This window comes from Callithrix jacchus, chromosome 15 (assembly GCF_049354715.1).
Source record: "Callithrix jacchus isolate 240 chromosome 15, calJac240_pri, whole genome shotgun sequence".
NCBI classification, from domain to species: Eukaryota; Metazoa; Chordata; class Mammalia; order Primates; family Cebidae; genus Callithrix; species Callithrix jacchus.
The window spans coordinates 36608435-36627431 of record NC_133516.1 but is presented as its reverse complement, the minus strand read 5'-3'; the positions used below and the strand labels follow the sequence as shown (position 1 = coordinate 36627431).

Below are 18997 nucleotides of genomic sequence, written 5' to 3'. Positions count from 1 at the left end.
ACAGGGAGAAGGGGCACAGGAAGAAATGTAACACCCGTGTTACAGTCAACACGCACGCACACGCACACGCACACACGGGGCTATGGCTGAAGGAGCAGGGCGATGTAACACGTTTTAAAAGAAGAAAAGATAGAAAAAGCGCCTGGGTGGAAACTGCCAGCACCAAACTGCAGAGCGCAGCGCGGGAGGGGACCCGAGGGGGGTCTCGGAGTTGAGAATGGCTCAAAGTCTCCCAGGCTCTCTAAAAAGACCACTGAGTTTCATTTGAATCGTTGCCCGAGGACTCAATCCTCGAAACTGGGCATCACCTGGCAAATAGTCAGAAGAAATCCACCCCTCCCCCCTCCCAAAAAAGAAGTGGGGCGGCAGGGGAGTAAAGAGGGGGGTAATTCAGCGGCCCATGGAAGTTGGATTCGGTAAACAGGCTCCAAAGTTGGTGCCGTAACTTGAGGTGAGCCTCTCCAGATCTCACTCGCCAACCTGCCGCCAGGGGCCAGAGCATCCCACCCCGGCCTCGCAGCCCGCCGCCGGTCCCGAAAGGCAGGTGCCAGCGATAAGGCCGACGCCCGCGGCGGGTCCTGTCCAGCCGCACCTGCAGGCGCTCAAACTTGGGCACAGCGGGTAGCGGACGGCCGGGTCCCCTCCCCGGGCGGCGCAGGAGCCGGCACTTACACGGAGAGCGGTATCTGCTGCTCCGAGCGCACCACGTCCCCCAGCGCGGCGTAGAGAAGCGCGGCGGCGAGGAGCGCCGAGGCCCCCCAGGACGCGCGGCGCGACGAGCCCGGCCAGGCCATGCTGGGCTCCCTCCGACGCGCCCGCTGCGGCGGCGACGAGAGCGGCCACGGGGAGCTGCGCGGAGCGGGCGGTGGGCGAGCGCGCGGGGCTGCCTGCTTCGCTCCGCTCCGCGCCGCGCCGCCCCGCCTGCCTCTCGCGCGCCCGGCTCACTTGGGGAGCAGAAAAAGGAGCGGGTGAGGGGGCGGGGAGGGCGGAGAGGAGGAGGGAGGGAAGAGAGGTGGGGAGGGAGGCGGGCGGGGGAGGAGGCAGCTAGACGCGCCTCTAGCAGCGGCGGCCGCCCAGCCCCGCCTCGGCGGCCCCGGGGAGTCCGGCGGGCCGCGGCGGGAGGGCGGTGGGGCGGGAGGCGCTGCGCGGGCGGGGACTCGCAAACTCCACTGTCCTTGGCCGCGGCGGAGCGCGCCCTGCCCCGCCCGGGCCACTGCGGCCCCTGAGTTCTTTACAACTCCGCAGTCTGCCACCGCGGGCGCGACACTCGGCTGGCAGAGGGCCGGAGCGACCCGAGCGGGAGTGGGGGTTGGGGGCGCGGGAGGGAGGCCGAGGGTAGGGCGGGGCACTCCGCACTTTGCGGGCGGTGGCTCGGATCCGGAGTCAAGCGCGGAGTCCGACCCTGGGCCGGGCGGGGTCAGGGGCCACGGGGTCGACAGCCGCGGACCTAGAGGGGGCGCGCCCTCCACCCCCGCCACGCGATTCTCCTGCCGGGAGGGAAGAAGCCGAACGAAGTCTGAGGAAAAAGCATGGGTTCGCGGCGGCAGGCGGGGTCGCACGCGGGGCGGAGCGGGCCGGGGATGGGACTAGGTGGGAGCTCGGGGACTCTGGCGAGGGCAGCGCTGCGTGACCACCCGCAGCTGCTGTCGCCCGACAGGGGAAGGCGCGGAGGGCGGTGCTGCCACCGCGGCGCGGGCGCACCAGCGCGGGGCTCCCAGCATCCCGCTGCAGCGCTGCCGCCCCCGGCGCGCCCGACCCAGGCCCTGGGGCACCCCAGTGGCCTGAGCTCTGGCTCGCTGCGCTCGGAGTCTGCCCGGCTGCGGCGACTGGCGGGGACTGGGATGTCAGGGCTGGGAGAGAAAGCCAACGAGGCTCCCAGTCGATCCTGACCGGTGGACATCCTGGATTTCGGGATAAAAGATTTCTTCGAGCCTAGGGATTGCCTGCTCGCCTCTCCGGCGCCCACTGCACTGGGCAGGAGGCAGTGAGCACAGGAGGTGGCACCTTTTCGCCCCCCGCAGAGGCAGGAGCTAGGAGAAAGGAAGTCGGGGAAGCCCCTGCGCGTCCGGGGAACCCAGCCTTTCCCCCGCCTCCCTGGCCGCCGCCCCCACCCTTGGATCCAGCTTGCAGAGACCCTCTCCCCCGTGCGAGGTCTGGGGTGTGACTGGGAACTTTGTGGAGCCCTCGCGCAGGCTGGCGGTGAAGACCGACCTGAGTGAGGCTGAGTCATCCTTGCCCGGCGGAGCGCAACTCCGGTGACCCTAGAGAGGAGCGTGCTCCTAATGTCTCCTGGGGCTCCCGGCGCACCAGACGCCTGGGTTCTCATTTGCATGGGGGCTTTGCTTTCTGCCCTGTCACCCGCCCTCGGCCTCAGCACCCACAGGTTGCAGGGAAGTGGGTAAGGATGGGCTCCAGCTTCCGCCAGGTGGTGTCCGGCTAGGATCCAGGCCGGCTCTCCTGCCCAGCAGTCCCTGGAAAAAGTTACCCCTGCAGATGTTGGGCTTGATCTCAGAGTTGGCAGCGAGGGAGAAGGACTGCTACCGAGGGGCCCTTGGTGCTTTTTCCGAGTGCGGGCAGACCTCGAGCTCTCTTGGGGTCTGGCGGGTCGCGCTCCCACCTTGGGGGGCAGCGCGGGGGGCAGCGCAAGGAACAGGCCCCACTCCAGGAGCCCCAGGTGCGCCTCAAGCACGGGCAGTGTCTACGGTCTCTATGGATGACTAACTGGTTATAATGAATTCTCCGCTTCTGTGCATACCCTCCACCTGAGGAAGCGTGCCCGCCCTTTCCAAACCCAGCCAAGCGCGGCCTGAACCCCGAGGCAAGGGGTCCCAGGGCTTGGACCAGGGGGTTAGGAGAAAATTTGTTTCCTGTCAGGAACGCGGGATCATTCTTCCTAAATAAAAGCATAAGTGAATGAACTAGTGAGTGAATGCATACTAGCTCTTAGGAAGACACACGTTTCATTTATGGTATCTATATGATAACAGCCCTTCATGACTTCACTCATTCATGCAGACAATAACTGTCAATCATCTTCTATTGATAGGTACAGTAGGACATGCTAGGCAGCTAGTAGTGAACAAATCAGACGACCTGTCCTCACAGAGTTTACACACTACAAGGACAGGCTTTACTACTAAAACCATAATGGTAAATACACGATTATACACTTTGACAAAGGAAAGAATACTGTGTATGAAAAGTACCTGTGAGAGCCATACTGTTGTTATGCCTATTAATTGATGAGAACATGGAGGCACAGCAAAATCTTACAGCTTAGTCATATTTAAGCAACCGCTTGACTTCTGGACTATACTGAAGGCCACTTGGACATTAAGGTCATGAAGATATTTCATAATAAAGTCACTATGCGTTGCCAGCCTGACACAGGTGAATTTTGCAGTTGTTTCGGGGCAACTAGAGAGCAGGCATGAGAAAGGCCAGGCACAGGAAGTCATAGTCTCAGGTGGACAGTTTTGAGCATGTGTAACACACGCAGACGATCTTGGGCAGAACATTATGCACGGCACATTTCAGATGGATCCCGCTAATCATTTCCTAGTAACTCAAAAATAAAAAATGTTTGAACTATCTGATATTAATAAACTCAGAACTCAAGGTGTCCAAAGATTTGGGGTCTTACCACTTACATATTGTGATATTCTTTCCAGAACCACAAAAATCAGTGCTGAAAGGGGTCTATAAGCTATCTAATACCACAGTCTTATTTTAACCGAGAGGAAAATGAGGCCCAGAAGGATTTAGCCACTTGTCCAAAGACGCATACCCCTTAAAGAGAATGTTCTCACTTTGAACCAGGGAGTTCCAGCAGCTACATGAGGACAAGGGACCAGGAGCACCTTCCAGTAAGCCAAATGTAGTACCAGGGCATTGGGTGCTACTTGCCATTTTCACCCAAAGGCTTGTATTTCAACACCCAACTCTCAGTTGAAGCATGGAATCCAGCCATATAAAACTTTCATTGGTAGACCTATGCACTCCATCCCATCCAGCTGAGGATGTCCCACTTCGTCCTACAACAATGAGGAGTTGCTTGAGGAGTTTGGACAGAAGTGAAAGATGATGAAACAGAAATGAATTTTTTAGAAGCATTCACCTGATCCTGGCATACGGAAGGGATTCTGGAGGAGCCCATAAAGCAGTGGTTCTCGTCAGTGTGTGAGAGGGCATTGCCCCTGGCAGCATTTTGGACAGCTGGGACTTTTTTTTTTTTTAAGACTGAGTCTTGCTCTGTTGCCCAGGCTGATGTGCAGTGGCACATCTAGGCTCACTGGAACCTTCACCTCCTAGGTTGAAGTGATTCTCTTGCCTCAGCCTCCCAAGTAGTTGGGATTCCAGGGGCCCATCACCATGCCTGGCTACCTTTTGTATTTTTAGTAGAGACAGGGTTTCACCATGTTGGCCAGGCTGATCTTGAACTCTTGACTTCAAGCGATGTGCCTGCCTCAGCCTCCCAAAGTGCTGAGATTACAGGTGTGAGCCACTGTGCCCAGCCTAGTTGGGATTTTTTTCTGTTTGTCATAATAACTTGGGGTCCTACTGGCATTTAGTGGATAGGGGCAGAATGGGCCCATAAAAGGACTTTCAAATGCCCCACTGGACATTCAGGTAAGAGGAAAAACCCACTTATAACCATCTGAATCTAGAACTAAAAGCCATTTTACACATAAATTAAGAGAGAGTTTTTGCATGGCTTTAATAAAGACTAAATATTCTAGGAATGCAATCATGATGTCAGTAAAGGCATGGGTGTCTTCTGTTTTGTTCAGAATCTTACCAAGAAGTTGTTTGGTTGCTTCTTGAGGTTTGTTTGATTTGTTGTTTTTCATTTTGGAAAATCTCCAACACCAACTGTGCTCACAGATCCTGAGTTGCCAACACACACACCTGTATCAGTCTGCATCTGGGGTGTGGCATTCAAAGTTCATCTCCATATAGGCACAGACAGCTAATAACATCATTAGATATTGTAGTTAAATCTTGTGCAAGCATTTCACATAGTTAAATAATTCTTATTTTATTATAAATTACTTTTATTTTACTTCTCTTTGCTATTACCAAACAAGGCATCATATTGTCTTTTTAAAATTCTGACTTTAATTAAGTTTTATTGTCTCAAAATTTCATGTCAGGATAGTAAAGTGCATGTTGAGTCTATCTGGGTGAATATCTATTGTGAAAGGAATACCAGCTAAAAGGTTAAGATGTTGCTGATGAGGAAGCAAAATGGTTCAATCAAAAAGAGGAAAATGGCAAATGCTTTCAAGTTTAACCCAGCAATTTCTTTGCTGGAAATTTATCTTACAGTTACTGTATTAGTCCATTCTCATGCTGCTAAGAAGAAATACCCAAGAATTTATAAAGAAAAGAGGTTAATTTGTAAAGAAAATACCCAAGAATTTATAAAGAAAAGAGGTTAATTTGTAAAGAAAAGAGGTTTAATTAATTCACAGTTCCCCATGGCTGGGGAGACCTCAGGAAACTTACAATCATGGCAGAAGACACCTCTTCACAGGGCAGCAGGAGAGAGAATGAGTGCAAGCAGGTGAAATGCCAGATGCTTATAAAACCATCAGGTCTTGTGAGACTCACTCATTATCACAGGAACACCATGGGGAAACCACCTCCATGATCTAATTACCTCCACCTGGTCCTGCCCTTGACAAGTGGGGATTATTATAATACAAAGTAAGGTCTGGGTGAGGACATAAGAGCAAACCACATCATTCTGCCCCGGCCCCTCCGAAATCTCATGTCTTCACAATTCAAAATGCAATCACGCCTTTCCAACATTCCCCCAAAGTCTTAACTCATTCCAGCATTAGCCCGAAAGTTCAAGTCCAAAGTCTCATCTGAGACAAGGCAAGTCCCTTCTGCCTATAAGCCTGTAAAGGAATCAAAAACAAGTTAGCTACTTCCTAGATACAATGGGGGTACAGTCATTGGGTAAATACACATGCTCCAAATTAGAGAAAATGGCCAAAACAAAGAAGTTACAGGCCCCATACAAGTTTGAAATCCAATAGGGCAGTCATTAAACCTTAAAGTTCCAAAATGATATCCTTTGACTCCATGTCTCACGTCCAAGTTTTGCTGATGCAAGAGGTGGGGACTCACAGTCTTGAGCATCTTCACCCCTGTGGCTTTGCAGGGCATATCACCCCTGCTGGCTGCTTTGATGGGCTGGCATTGAGTGTCTGCAGCTTTTCCAGGTGCACAGTGCAAGTTGTCAATGGATCTACCATTCTGGAGTCTGGAGGACAGTGGTCCTCTTCTGACCACTCCACTAGGCAGTGCCCCAGTGGGAACTCTGTGTGGGGGCTCCCATACTACATTTCCCTTTCACACTGCCCTAGCAGAGGTTCTCTATGAGGGCTCTGCCCCTGCAGCAAACTTCTGCCTGCACATCCAGGTATTTCCTCTGAAATCTAGGCAGAGGTTCCCAAACTTCAATTCTTGACTTCTGTGCACCCACAGGCCCAACACCACATGTAAACTGCCAAAGGTTGGGGTTTGAACCGTCTAAAGCAATGGCCCCAAGCTATACATTGGCTCCTTTTAGCCATGGCTGGAGCTGAAGCGGCTGAGACATAGGGCACCATGTCCTGAGACTACATACAGCAGGGGGTCTCTAGGCCTGGCGCACAAAACCATTTTTCCCTCCTTGGCCTCTGGGACTGTGAAGAGAAGAACTGCTGTGACGGTCTGTGATATGCTCTGGAGATATTTTCCCCATTGTCTTGACAATTAACATCCAGCTCCTCATTACTTATACAAATTTCTGCAGCTGGCTTGAATTTCTCCTCAGAAAATGGGTTTTTCTTTTTTATCACATTCTCAGGCTGCAAATTTTCCAAATTTTATGCTCTGCTTCCTCTTAAATGTTTTGCCACTTAGAAATTTCTTCTGCCAGATACCCTAAATTATCTCTAGGTCAGGGGCAAAATGCTGCCAGTCTCTTTGCAAAAGCATACCAAGAGTGACCTTTACTCCAGTTCCAAACAAGTTCCTCATCTCCATCTGATACGACCTCAGCCTAGACTTCATTGTCCATGTCACTATCAACATTTTGGTCAACACAATTCAACAAGTCTCTAGGACATTCCAAACTTTCCTACATTTTCCTATGTTCTTGTGAGCCCTCCAAACTGTTCCAACATCTGCCCATTACCCAGTTCCAAAGTCACTTTCACATTTTTGGGTATCCTTATAGGAGCACCCCACTCCTGCTACCAATTTACTGTATTAGTCTGTTCTCACATGCTATGAAGAAATAGCAAGACTGGGTAATTTATAAAGAAAAGAGGTGTAATTGACTTACAGTTCTGCATGGATAAGAAGGCTTCAGGAAACTTACAATCATAGCAGAAGTCATCTCTTCATAGAGTGGCAGGAGAGAGAATAAGTGCAAGCAGGGGAAATGCCAGATGCTTCTAAAACCATCAGATCTTGTGAGACTCACCCATTATCATGAGAACATCATGGGGAAACTGCCCTCATGATCCAATTACCTCCACCTAGTCCTGCCCTTGACACGTGGAGATTATTACAATTCAAGGTGAAATCTGGGTGGGGACACAGAGCCAGGACTCCCAAAGAACAGAAGACTGGAAACAACCCAACTGACTACCAATATATAATTGGTTAAAGAAACTGATACATCCAGACAATACAATATTATGCAGCTGTTTTTGAAAACTGAGGAGGATTTCTACATATGGAGGTGAAAATATCTGTAGGATATACTAATTTTTTTAGAAGCAAGGCACATAACAGTGTACATGGTGTACTACTTTTGTGTAAGGGGCAAAAAATAGAATACATATGAGTATTTGCTTAAAGAAACAATGGAAGATACAGAAGAAACTGCTAATATTTATTCCCTGTTGAGAGACTGGGGAACAGAGGAGAAGGAGACAGGAGTGAGAGTGAAATTTTACAATGTTCATCTTTTAAATCATTTCGATTTTTTTTTTTTTTGAGGTTAAGTCTCGGTCTGTCACCCAGGCTGGAGTGCAGTGGCGCCATCTCAGCTCACTGCAACCTTCCACCTCCAGGGTTCAGGTCATTCTCCTGCCTCAGCCTCCTGGGTACCTGGGATTACGGGGCTGTGTCACCACACCCAGCTAATTTTTGTATTTTTAGTATACAACTAAATATATTTTAGAGCAACGGGATTTCACCATGTTGCTCAGGCTGCTGTCACACTCCTGACCTCATGATCCACCTGCCTCGGCCTCCCAAAGTGCTGGGATTACAGGCGTGAGCCATCACACTGGCCTCATTTTGATTTTTGAGCCATGTGATTATATTACTTATTGAAAGCGGTAAGAATACAGCTTCTCATAGTATTGGTAACAGTTTAGCTAGTGGGTTAGAGTGGAGGGTGCAGACATTAGAGTGAAGCAGAAGTGTTTCTCAAACCCTGAGAGGTCCTGATTCTGGAAGTCCAAGTTGGGACATGAGGTGCAGGGACATCTATATTTCTAATCAGTTTCCGGGAGGATTCTGATGCCCATACTCATGGAGCACAAGGCTTCCTTTACAGGTGTAGAGCCTATAGCAGTATGGACTTTGGGGTCACACAAACCTAGGTTCAAATTGTGGCTTACCCTCATCGTAGCTGTGTGATGTTGCTCAAGTTACCTAACCTCTCTGAACACCCTTTTCTCAACTGCAAAGGATGGATAACAAAGAACTGACTTCACATGAACATGAGGATGAAATGGGATAATGCAGCTAAGTAGTCAACAAGCATTACTCATTACCTTCATCCTGCAAACACAGCAAGCCTTTCAGCACCCAGGTACTGCTCTAGCTATCACTCTGCCTGGGCGTGCCAAAGCCACAGGGAACCCTTCCCTCTATCCCCCCACTGCTGCCTGGCCCAGACCTTTATCATTTTATTCCTATATTCCTGCGATTGACTCCTACTGGGTTATCCCTCCTCCTTTTGTCCCCTTTCAATACATCTTTCTTCCCACAGTAACCAGAGCCATCTTTTCAAAAACAAAAATCAGACCCTGAGAATTCCCTGCTCAAAATCCTCCAGCGGCTTCTGTTGCAAATTCAAATGCAGACTCCTCACCCAAGGTCCTTAGCTACCCCAGCAGCCTCCCTCTCCCTTGCCTGCTGTGCCTCCTTGCTTAGCTACCCTTGCAGCCTCTCCTCTCTTCCTTGCCTGCTGTGCTCCGGCCTCCTTCTCCTTGGAGTTCCCAGAACAAGCTAAGCTTGTTCCCACCTTGGGTCTGCTTGTGCTGTGCTCTCTGCCTGGATTGCGCTTCCTCCATGTTGCCCCATGGTTATCTCTCACTGAATTTGGATATCTGCTCAGAAGTCCCCTGTGTGGGGAGAACTGCCCTGAACACCCCAGGTTAAAAAGAAACACACACACACACACACACACACACACACCCCTCTGAACTGTTACCTTACTTTATTTTTCTTCCTAGCAATGATCACTACTGATTTATTTGTAATTTGTTTACACTGTGTCTCCCCCACTGGATGGGACGTGGCCACCTTCTTCATCACATGACCATAATGGCTTAGCAAGCCCTTAAATGTTGTGGGAGCTCAATAAATATCAACTGCATGCCAGGTCGGAGTGGGGGAGGATGCCAGCTTGGAATTCCCTTCTGCTCAGGTCCTGCCTCTTCCTATTCTTCCTAGGCTGTGGCTCACCCTAGACATAGGCCCTTTACAAAAAGCACTTGATTTGCCAAGAAAAAGCGAACCTGGGAAACCGTTTCTCTGAAGAGAATTCTCAGTTACATCCCTGTGGGAGGATGCTGGTTGAAGGAAGAGGAGAAGGAGGGATAAGGAAGACACTATAAAAACGCCACATCAAATGCGGTTTTTGAAGCTGTCAGAGGAATCTTTACAAAAAGCATGTAGAGTGGAAGATGGTATGTCTGCAGGTATTAACATGTGAAACATTCAAACAACATAGATGTTTCAAAAGGATGATTTGCATGTGATCACCTGTTTCTAAAATCATAACCTGGTGGGAAAGGAAGACCTATGGAAGCTAAAGAGCAAGGCAGCGGAAGAGGTCACTCCTCAGGGCTGGAGTGAATGTCCCATCAGCAGGAAGTGATACGTGTCTCTTAAATTGAGAAACATGACCACATTCGCAGACCCAAACCATGTAACGAGACCCAGGCAGTGGCCCCTGACCTCCTTACAATGCATGCATTTGCAGCTTTCCCTTCATTGAGTTGTTTTCACTGATAACAACTATTTTTTAAATGCTGAATTTTGGCCGGGTGTGGTGGCTCATGCTTGTAGTCCCAGAACTTTAGGAGGCCAAGCCAGGAGAATCCCTTGAGCCCAGGAGTTCAAGAACAGACTAGACAACATGGTGAAACCCTGTCTCTGTAAAAAATACAAAAATTAGCCGGGCATGGTTGTGCATGGCTATAGTCCCAGCTACTCAAGAGGCTGAGGTGGGAGAATCCTCTAAGCCTGGGAGGTGGAGGCTGCAGTGAGCTGCGATGAGGCACCACACTTTAGCCAGGGTAAATAAATAAATTTATTCTCTAAATAAATTCATTTATTTAGAGACCGAGAGCCTGTCTCTAAATAAACGAATGAGGAATTTCAATAGTGTAAATATCTCTTACTCATTAAAACATTTTTTTAATGGCTGCATTTGGGGATATACAGTATTTAAACTCCTATAATTTTAAAATATTGCCTTCTGCTGTATTACTTTTATAATAAAGATAAGTATAGTACTTAAAATTTTATATGAAATAAGGAGATTTAAAATATATATGAAGACCCTCTGTTTGAAGTCAGCTTTTGGACTCAATCTCTCATCCCAGGCCAGGTTCTCCAATGCTATTCAGCAATCCCTCACGCTATTCAGCAATCCCTCATGCTATTCAATAAGTTACACATGGGAAAACAAACCACTTTTAAAATAAGATAAATACAGTTATTGAGGGTGGTAAATGATCTGTTTAAATGCACATACATTCCAAAGGTGAACAGAAGTTTGCCACTGTTTTTAAGTACTAGTCCATCATTCTCTGTCTCAGTCCTTCTGTCTTTCTGCCTCTCAGCATGGACTGAGGTTGGCAGTAAGAACTGAGTATAGCTTGCTGTTCTGGAAAGAGAACTTTAAATCCTCAGCTTATTTAGAGAGCATGGGTTCCCTTAATTATGTGACCGTTTCATTCCATCATGATATTACCTCTACATCGTTTCCTATTGCATGAGCTGGTGAGAAGTTGACCCATCATCATGTAATAGCCTAGTTATTAAAAAATATTCTAAGTGGTCAAATAAACATGGACTTTTTTTCTATGGTAGATCTTTAGTAATCACATATTTAAGAAGAAATGTTTGAAGTTAAGGAGTACACGGCCTAATCCAAACTCACTGGAATAATTAAAGTTCATTTGACAGACTTGCTCTTTAGAATGTGAATTAAAATGACAATATCATCTAATCAAAAATTTTCTAACCCTTGCAAATTCTTTCTCTCTTGTTTTCTTTCAGGGAATGAAATGCGAGTTCTAATTTTAAGAATTTTACTTAGGGAAATAGAATGAGCATAAAATATTTAGCTGTAATAGTATTTATCATAGTATTGTCTATAATAGAATAAGGAACCACTTAACTGCCTTAAAAATGGGGTATTGTTTAAATTAATCATGGTTGAGTAATGTAATATTGTGCTGCTATAAAAATGATATTTATGATACCTTAACTACAAAAAAAACACAAGGATTTTAAAAATGTATTGATATGTAATATAAATTTATATACTAACCTAATACATTAAAATAGTTATTACCAATAAATACATATGAACAATATAGACATCTCAAATGTCTTTATAATCAGTGAGCTTATGTTTTTCATCTCTCTTTTTATTAATTATTTCTTTTAAATTATAGAAGCAATGTGTTAACATAATTTTTAAAATAGTTCACCTGGGTATGGTGGCTCATACTTGTAATCCCAGCACTTTGTGGGGGCCAAGGCGGGTGGTTCACTTGGGGTCAGGAGTTCAAGACCAGGCTGGCCAATATGGTGAAACCCTGTCTCTACTAAAAATACAAAAAAATTAGCTGGGCCTGGTGGCACATTCCTGTAGTCCCAGCTACCTGCGAGGCTGAGGCAGGAGAATTGCTTGAGCCCTAGAGACAGAGGTTGCAGTAGGCCAAGATCATGCCACTGCCTGCCAGCTTGGGCTATAGAGTAAGATTCCATCTAAAAAATAATAATAATAATCGAGGCCCAAAAGCCACATTTACAATAAGGAACAGGAATGTACTTATGGCAGCCAGTCTCTGTGAAGTAGTAAAGGGTGACTGCAACCACAGAGAACAAACAGACTCTTGGCATGAACATGGCTCTATCCAATCAGCCTTTTTTCCTCTCTCAGAAAAACAACTAAAAAGCAACAAAGATTATCTTTTTAAAAGCCACAAACCCCATTATCATCAAAACTTGAAGGCAGGTATAGTCTGCAGACTACCAAATATAAGTAAAGACTCCCCAAAGGAGCAGGTGATGCAGAAGCTGCACTGAGGATGTGGGGGGAAAAGGGACAGAGAGCTGTGAGGGGTCTGAGCATTAGTAGACTCCAGAAATTACAGCAGCTCCAGCAAAGGCCTCTCCTTAAGTACAGATGCTCTGTCTTTTGTGGCAACAATAGATACAGGACTGAAGTTAAACAAAACTGGAGGCAGAAGCCCTCCAGGACTTGGGGTGGTTCCTTGAAGCAAAAGAGATGGTACCACACAAGGAATCTCATGGCCATATTAAATTGAAGAGACATGCAGTCATGACAGCAGAAAAGGAAAAAGTCTGTGGGTTATGAAGGAAGGCTAGCTCAGCTTGTTCCCCAGTGTGTGGTTCCTATCCATATGCACATACTTAAAGCTCCTGCAAAGTTAGTAACCTAGGAACTCAAGAAGTTCAATGATGAGTAAGACGAGGGAAGGAGGGGAAGAGGAAGGAAGAGGAAAAGAAGGAAGAGGAGGAAGAAGAGAAAGAACAACTGGCCCAGCATCAGTACAGTCAATTTTTTAATGGAAAAAGAACAGCAACACTTAGCGAAGAACAAAGAAGACTCATCAGAAAAAATGTTACTATGGAGCAGACAAAAATCGTAACCATTTATTTCACCAACTTTAAGAGCATAAGAAGCCATCCTCCTCACTGATGAAAGATCACAACACAGAAATGCAGGACCTCAAAGATGGCAACACAGGAGGGAATGATACAGAAGCTGGTGGAATTCTGGGAAGAATTACACATAACTGATAAAACCAGCAAAGAAATAGAGATAAAACTGGAAAGGATGAAAGGGAGAATAACTATAAGAAAAAAAAAACAAGGGAAGTAGAGAATGGAAACTATAAAAGAAAGCAAAATAAAACGGAAATAAAGGAAAAGTTAAAATATTAGCTAGAAAATGAGATATTGAGGAGAGGCCAGGCTGATTTGACATATGCATGATAGTCTTCAAAGAAGGAAACCAAGATAATGAGAATATAGCAAATATTTAAAGATACGATTCAAGAAAATTTCATGGAAATATAAGAAAATGTGAATCTGCATAGAGAAAAGACATGTCGTATATTAAGGCAAGGTTATCCTGAATGGTTACCCTTGAGAAAGAAATTGGATTTTAAAGATAAAGAAAGAATCCTTTGGATAGCTTAGCAAAAGTATCAAGTTGTTTATAAGGGGAAGATCAGTCTGGCCTTCAGATATCTCCGTAACAAAACTGAAGGCCAAAAGATAATGGAGCAATTCCTATAGTATCTTAAAGAAAAAAAAAAAAAAAGTGTGAGATAGGTATTTTATATCCAAGCAAAGGGACTTTTTTTTTTTCTTTTTTTTTTTGAGATGGAGTTTTGCTCTTCTTACCCAGGCTGGAGTGCAATGGCGTGATCTGGGCTCACCACAACCTCCGCCTCCTGGGTTCAGGCAATTCTCCTGCCTCAGCCTCCCGAGTAGCTGGGATTACAGGCACGTGCCACCATGCCCAGCTAATTTTTTGTATTTTTAGTAGAGACAGGGTTTCACCATGTTGACCAGGACGGTCTCGATCTCTTGACCTCGTGATCCACCCACCTTGGCCTCCCAAAGTGCTGGGATTACAGGCTTGAGCCACCACACCCGGCCCAAAGTGACTTTCTACTGTAAAGGCTTCATACAAATAGTGGTAAACAAGGAAAATCTCAAAGAATGCTCTATATGTGAGATCTTGCAAAAGCTATCAAAATATAAATTTTAGCTCAACAAGAGATGCCTGGTGAACAATAGCAAAAGGACTGTAGGTGAGTGATGAATATATTTCACTATACAATTAAGATCAAACAAATGTGAATTATGGGAACACAGTAGAATGTAACTATTAGACAATGTAGAGAGCTAAGGCATCTAAAATACAGAAGAGGAAAAGAAGGTAGGAGCAACAGAAGTTGTTGATTGTCACATCTGAAGTAGCTAAGTGACAAAAGATATCATTTAAAGTCTACAAAGCTTATATTTCACAGCACAATGCTAAAAAAGATGGCATTATTGCCTAAAGTCAGGTATGGGATAGAGAAAAGGAGGGAGAGAGAATTTTAATTTTATCATCGCTCATTATATATTATTAAATAGATACTGCTCGAAGAAATAAAGAACCAAGAGTATTATAGAAATTAACAGTAATTATCAGAACAAAAATCCATACCTTCCTAAATATTGAAAGAATTACAGAGAGGGAAAAAAAGCAAAAAGAAACATAAAATAGCCCAGATACTGAAAGATTTATTTGAAAAAAAATCACATAAACCAAAAGGATGAAAATTTTTTGATGGGTTACTTCTTTGTGTTTTGTTTTGTGACAGTCTTACTGTGTCGCCCAGGCTGGAGTACAGTGGCAAGATCACAGCTCACTGCAGTCTTGACTTCCCAGGCTCAAGCGATCTTCTCACCTCAGCCTCCTGAGTAGCAGGGACTATAGGTGCACACCACCATGACTGACTATTTTATTTTTTATTTTATAGAGACAGAGTCTCACTTAATTCTCCTTTTTACAAAGAATTTCAAATTGAAAGCCAAAAAGTAAAGCCTTATTCTATATTCTATGACAAAGGACAAGATCATTCACAGAGGTTTAATAAAAAGGCGGGGGGGTTGTGGCAAAGAAAAGCGAAATAAATGCAAACAAAAAGAAAGCAGGAATTATAAGTTTAAATAAGAAACAAGGTAAAGTTATTGCCAAAAAGCATTTAAAAGGCAAAGAAAATCATTCTATGAAACTAAAATGGTGCCTGAAACCTAGGTAAGCTTAGGTTAGAAAAAAAATAAACCAAAATGATAGAGTTTACAATGAAGATATAATATTTATAAATACTTGTTTATCACATACTGTAGAACAACAGATATACAAACTAGAGAAATAGAAACACTATTACTGGAAAAGATGAACTCACCATGATAGGCCCAGTGGACAAAAAATATAAGAATATAGAAGTTCTAAGTAACACAATTAATGAGGTAGATCTGAATGATATATTTTTCATACTCTGCCCCATAATAGAGAGCACTTCTTTTCAAATGCTTTTGTAACACTCACAGAAATTGACTGTAAAGAAAACTTCAATAAAGCTCCAAAAATGAACACTATAGACAATATTCTGTGATCAGAATGTGAAAAAGAAATTGCAAATTTCCTAGGGAATAAAAATATTTTAAGAACTAAATAAAAGATTATGGGGATGTAGCTAAGGCAGTATTCAGAGGAAAATTCATCTATTAAATGTTTATAGCAATAAAAATGATAAAATGACAACCAATAAATAGACATTTGACCCCAAAATTCAGAAAAAGGGAAATATAGGAAAGCTCAGAAAGACTAGGTAAAGTTAAAGGCAGAAACTAATTATTAGAAACAGTATAAAAAATTACAAAGGAAGCACACATACATTTACACACAAAACAAAAAACTACAGGCCCATTTCACCTATGGTAATCCAAATCCCCAAATTATATATTAACAAATAGAATGTACAAAACATTGAAAGAATAATTCATCATGACCAAGTAAGACTGATTCAAAAAATTCAAGAATGGTTCAGTAGTAGGAAATCTTTTAATATAATTCATCCTGAAATATTATTAATAACTAACAAAGAAACCTAATAAGATTATCTCCATAAATGCTGAAGAGACAGTTGTCAAAATTCTGCAACTATTCTTTTTTCATTGTTGTTATTGTTTGGTTTTTGCTTTTACAAGTTTGTTTTTTGATTTTTGCTTTTGCAATTTGTGTATTCTGCATTATAATCATCACATAACTCAGTGTATGCATATGTATTTATATAAATTTATATATTTATGTATTACATGTATATAAATATATATAAATACATATGCATACACTGAATTATGTGATGATTATAATGCAACTGAAATTATACATGGAACTGCGTATGTATAATTCATATGATGATGCACATTAATCTTAAATGGCACACTGAATGACAACATCTATCACATCTTCTTTACTAACCACCACTATTTTTTCATTATATCTTAACAGAATATAATACATTATAAATTAAACAATGTGATTTTTGTTATAAAAACAGTACAATGGCTAAATTTTAATATAATTATTATAATGAAACAGAAAGGTCTTATGAGGCTAAGTGGATGGGCAGTTAAAGATTTTTTTTTTTTTGACGGAGTTTCGCTGTTGTTACCCAGACTGGAGTGCAATGGCACGATCTCAGCTCACCGCAACCTCCGCCCACTGGGTTCAAGCAATTCTCCTGCCCCAGCCTCCCGACGAGTAGCTGGGACTACAGGCGCGCACCACCATGTCCAGCTAATTATTGTATTTTTAGTAGAGACGGGGTTTCACCATGTTGACCAGGATGGTCTCGATCTCTTGACCTCGTGATCTACCCGCCTTGGCCTCCCAAAGTGCTGGGATTATAGGCATGAGCCACCATGCCTGGCCTAAAGATTAAATAAGCTTCAACAAATGTAAAATCATAGTTATAAGGAAAATAATCTATATGACCTTCCTAAGGCATAACTCTAAATTATGATTTGCGGTCCAGCAAGGAGATCTTGGATTCTCATCAGTCCCTGAAAGTGTGTCATATTCACTTTAAAGAGACAGCAACTATTCTAGATTCAAAAAAATACATAATATAGGATTCAAAAAAAATATTTTCTTAACATAATAGCATAAATGTATCTCAGCTTGAGATGCTTAATGAGGAAACCCCAGAAGCATTCTGATCAAAATTAAGTGCAAGATAAGGATGCCAACTAGCTCTTCATCATTTAACATAAAATAACCTGCTTCCTTGATGTTCGTACTTAATATACTAGTCAATGTAATTTGATAGCAGGGAAAAAAATAAACTGAAGTCATAAAATTAGAAAGAGAAGATAAAACTATCATTATTTGAAGATGATCTAATTGTGTACCTAGAAAATCAAAAAGAATCAACTGAAAAACTGGTGTGAGAATTTAAAAGGATACTGGGGTACTACCTGACGATGTAGAGGTTAATAGCTTTTATTTATACATATATATACAACTAGTTAGAAGATATAATGGGAAGAAAATACCTCATATACTATAGTAGCAACAAAAAAGACAAAATGCCTAGGGGCAAATTTAAAAGAAATGTGTAAGAAAAATTGTAAACATCATTAAAGGACAGAAGCGATGCCCTGAATGAAAGGAAAGATATCATTATCTTAGATATCTTTAGATAAATAACATCAGTGATCTCCAAGTTAATTTAGACATTTAATATGGTTTAATAAAAAGTATCCATAACTTTGCTTTAGAACACACGATTCTAAAGTTCACATGGAAAAACCAATTAACATACTTGGGAAAATCCTGAAAACAAAATGTAATAATGGAAGACTAGGCCTACTACAAGTTCCACAGTGTCCCCCATGCAGCTCCCCAAAGCACACACATGTTCCTGATCTAGAAACAGAGTGTCTTGACCTCTCTGTGACCTGGCCAGCTACATGTTCCCTGCAGGTTTGAACCCAACCAGGGGCTATGAACATTCTCAGGCACCAATAAAGCTGCTTAGATTGTTGCTGAAAAACACTGAGAACGTAACTCTTTTGGTAAACACGTAGAAATTAGCCAGTGTCACTAACCAAATTCCTTAAACTCTCATATAAAACCCCATAACCTGACCCCCTTAAGGCAGATGTACCTAGGTAGAACATCCCTTGTCTTACCATCTGACTCGATGATCTGCAGCGGACTCCTCTGTACAGGAGTTCCCCTAATGAATGCTCTGGACTGATCATCCTAGTATTCAGTGCTTCTTTCTTTGAAATGCCAACTGGCCCCATCTTAGGAAGATATGGGGAACTCCCTTGTAGGAATTCCTTTACTGCTGCTTTTCGGGTGACTACAGCCGTGGATTTGACTTTATAGAACACCTAACAAGTATTAAAATATAAAGCCTCAATAATTAAACCTTGTGATAGTGAAAAATGAAAAGATAATTAGACCAAAAGACAAAAACAAACAATCAAAAACAGCAGAGAAAATCATGCAATAAACCCAATAATATATGATCAAAGGCAAATCTCAATGAAAACGGAACCGTACTTGGTGTTGAGACAATTAGACAGTTTTCTGGAAAAGTTAAATTTGGGTTTATACCACACCCATGTCAGGGTATATTCATTTGGATATAAGATTTAAATATATAGAAACAATTCCCCTTCTCTAATATACCAAAAATATACTAGAAGAAAACATGAGAGAATTCCTTTTAAAACTTGGAATGAGAAAGACCTACTTAACTATGACCTCAAATCTAGAAGTCATAAAAAAGCTACATTACATAGAGAAGTTTAAATCACACAGCTAAAGGCTGGGGATAAGGCAAAGTTGTTGACAAACATCCCTCTATTGCAAACAGGGTCTTCCTTTATGTGCAAGGCAGAGACTTGCCCC

The 18997-nt window shown here is 43.6% G+C and overlaps 1 protein-coding gene and 2 long non-coding RNA genes across 29 annotated transcripts in view; 1 reads left to right on the top strand and 2 right to left on the bottom strand.

Moving 5' to 3' along the window:
• Positions 1-970, bottom strand: part of CACNA2D3 (calcium voltage-gated channel auxiliary subunit alpha2delta 3) — a 923853-nt gene extending 922883 nt beyond the window's left edge. For 24 of the 27 annotated variants that reach the window (XR_008476741.2, XM_078351195.1, XM_078351204.1 and 21 more), the window contains exon 1: positions 673-970. Coding sequence is in view for 11 of the 27 variants with exons in the window: in XM_054245760.2 (XP_054101735.2) it covers positions 673-794 (122 nt within the window). In the remaining 16 variants the exon portion in view is untranslated. Of the gene's footprint in view, positions 1-592 lie in introns of all 27 variants that reach the window. The other 3 variants (XM_078351196.1, XM_078351197.1, XM_078351206.1) reach the window with 1 other exon arrangement.
• Positions 69-11860, top strand: LOC144579545 (uncharacterized). Its single transcript, XR_013527374.1, has 2 exons — positions 69-451; positions 9694-11860. It is a non-coding gene; the product is annotated as an uncharacterized LOC144579545 (long non-coding RNA).
• A 4569-nt stretch (positions 11861-16429) lies between these two features.
• LOC108588430 (uncharacterized) overlaps positions 16430-18997 on the bottom strand; it is a 42603-nt gene continuing 40035 nt past the window's right edge. Inside the window, exon 5 of the long non-coding RNA XR_013527370.1 lies at positions 16430-18474. This is a non-coding gene — a long non-coding RNA (uncharacterized LOC108588430). The remainder of the gene's footprint in view (positions 18475-18997) is intronic.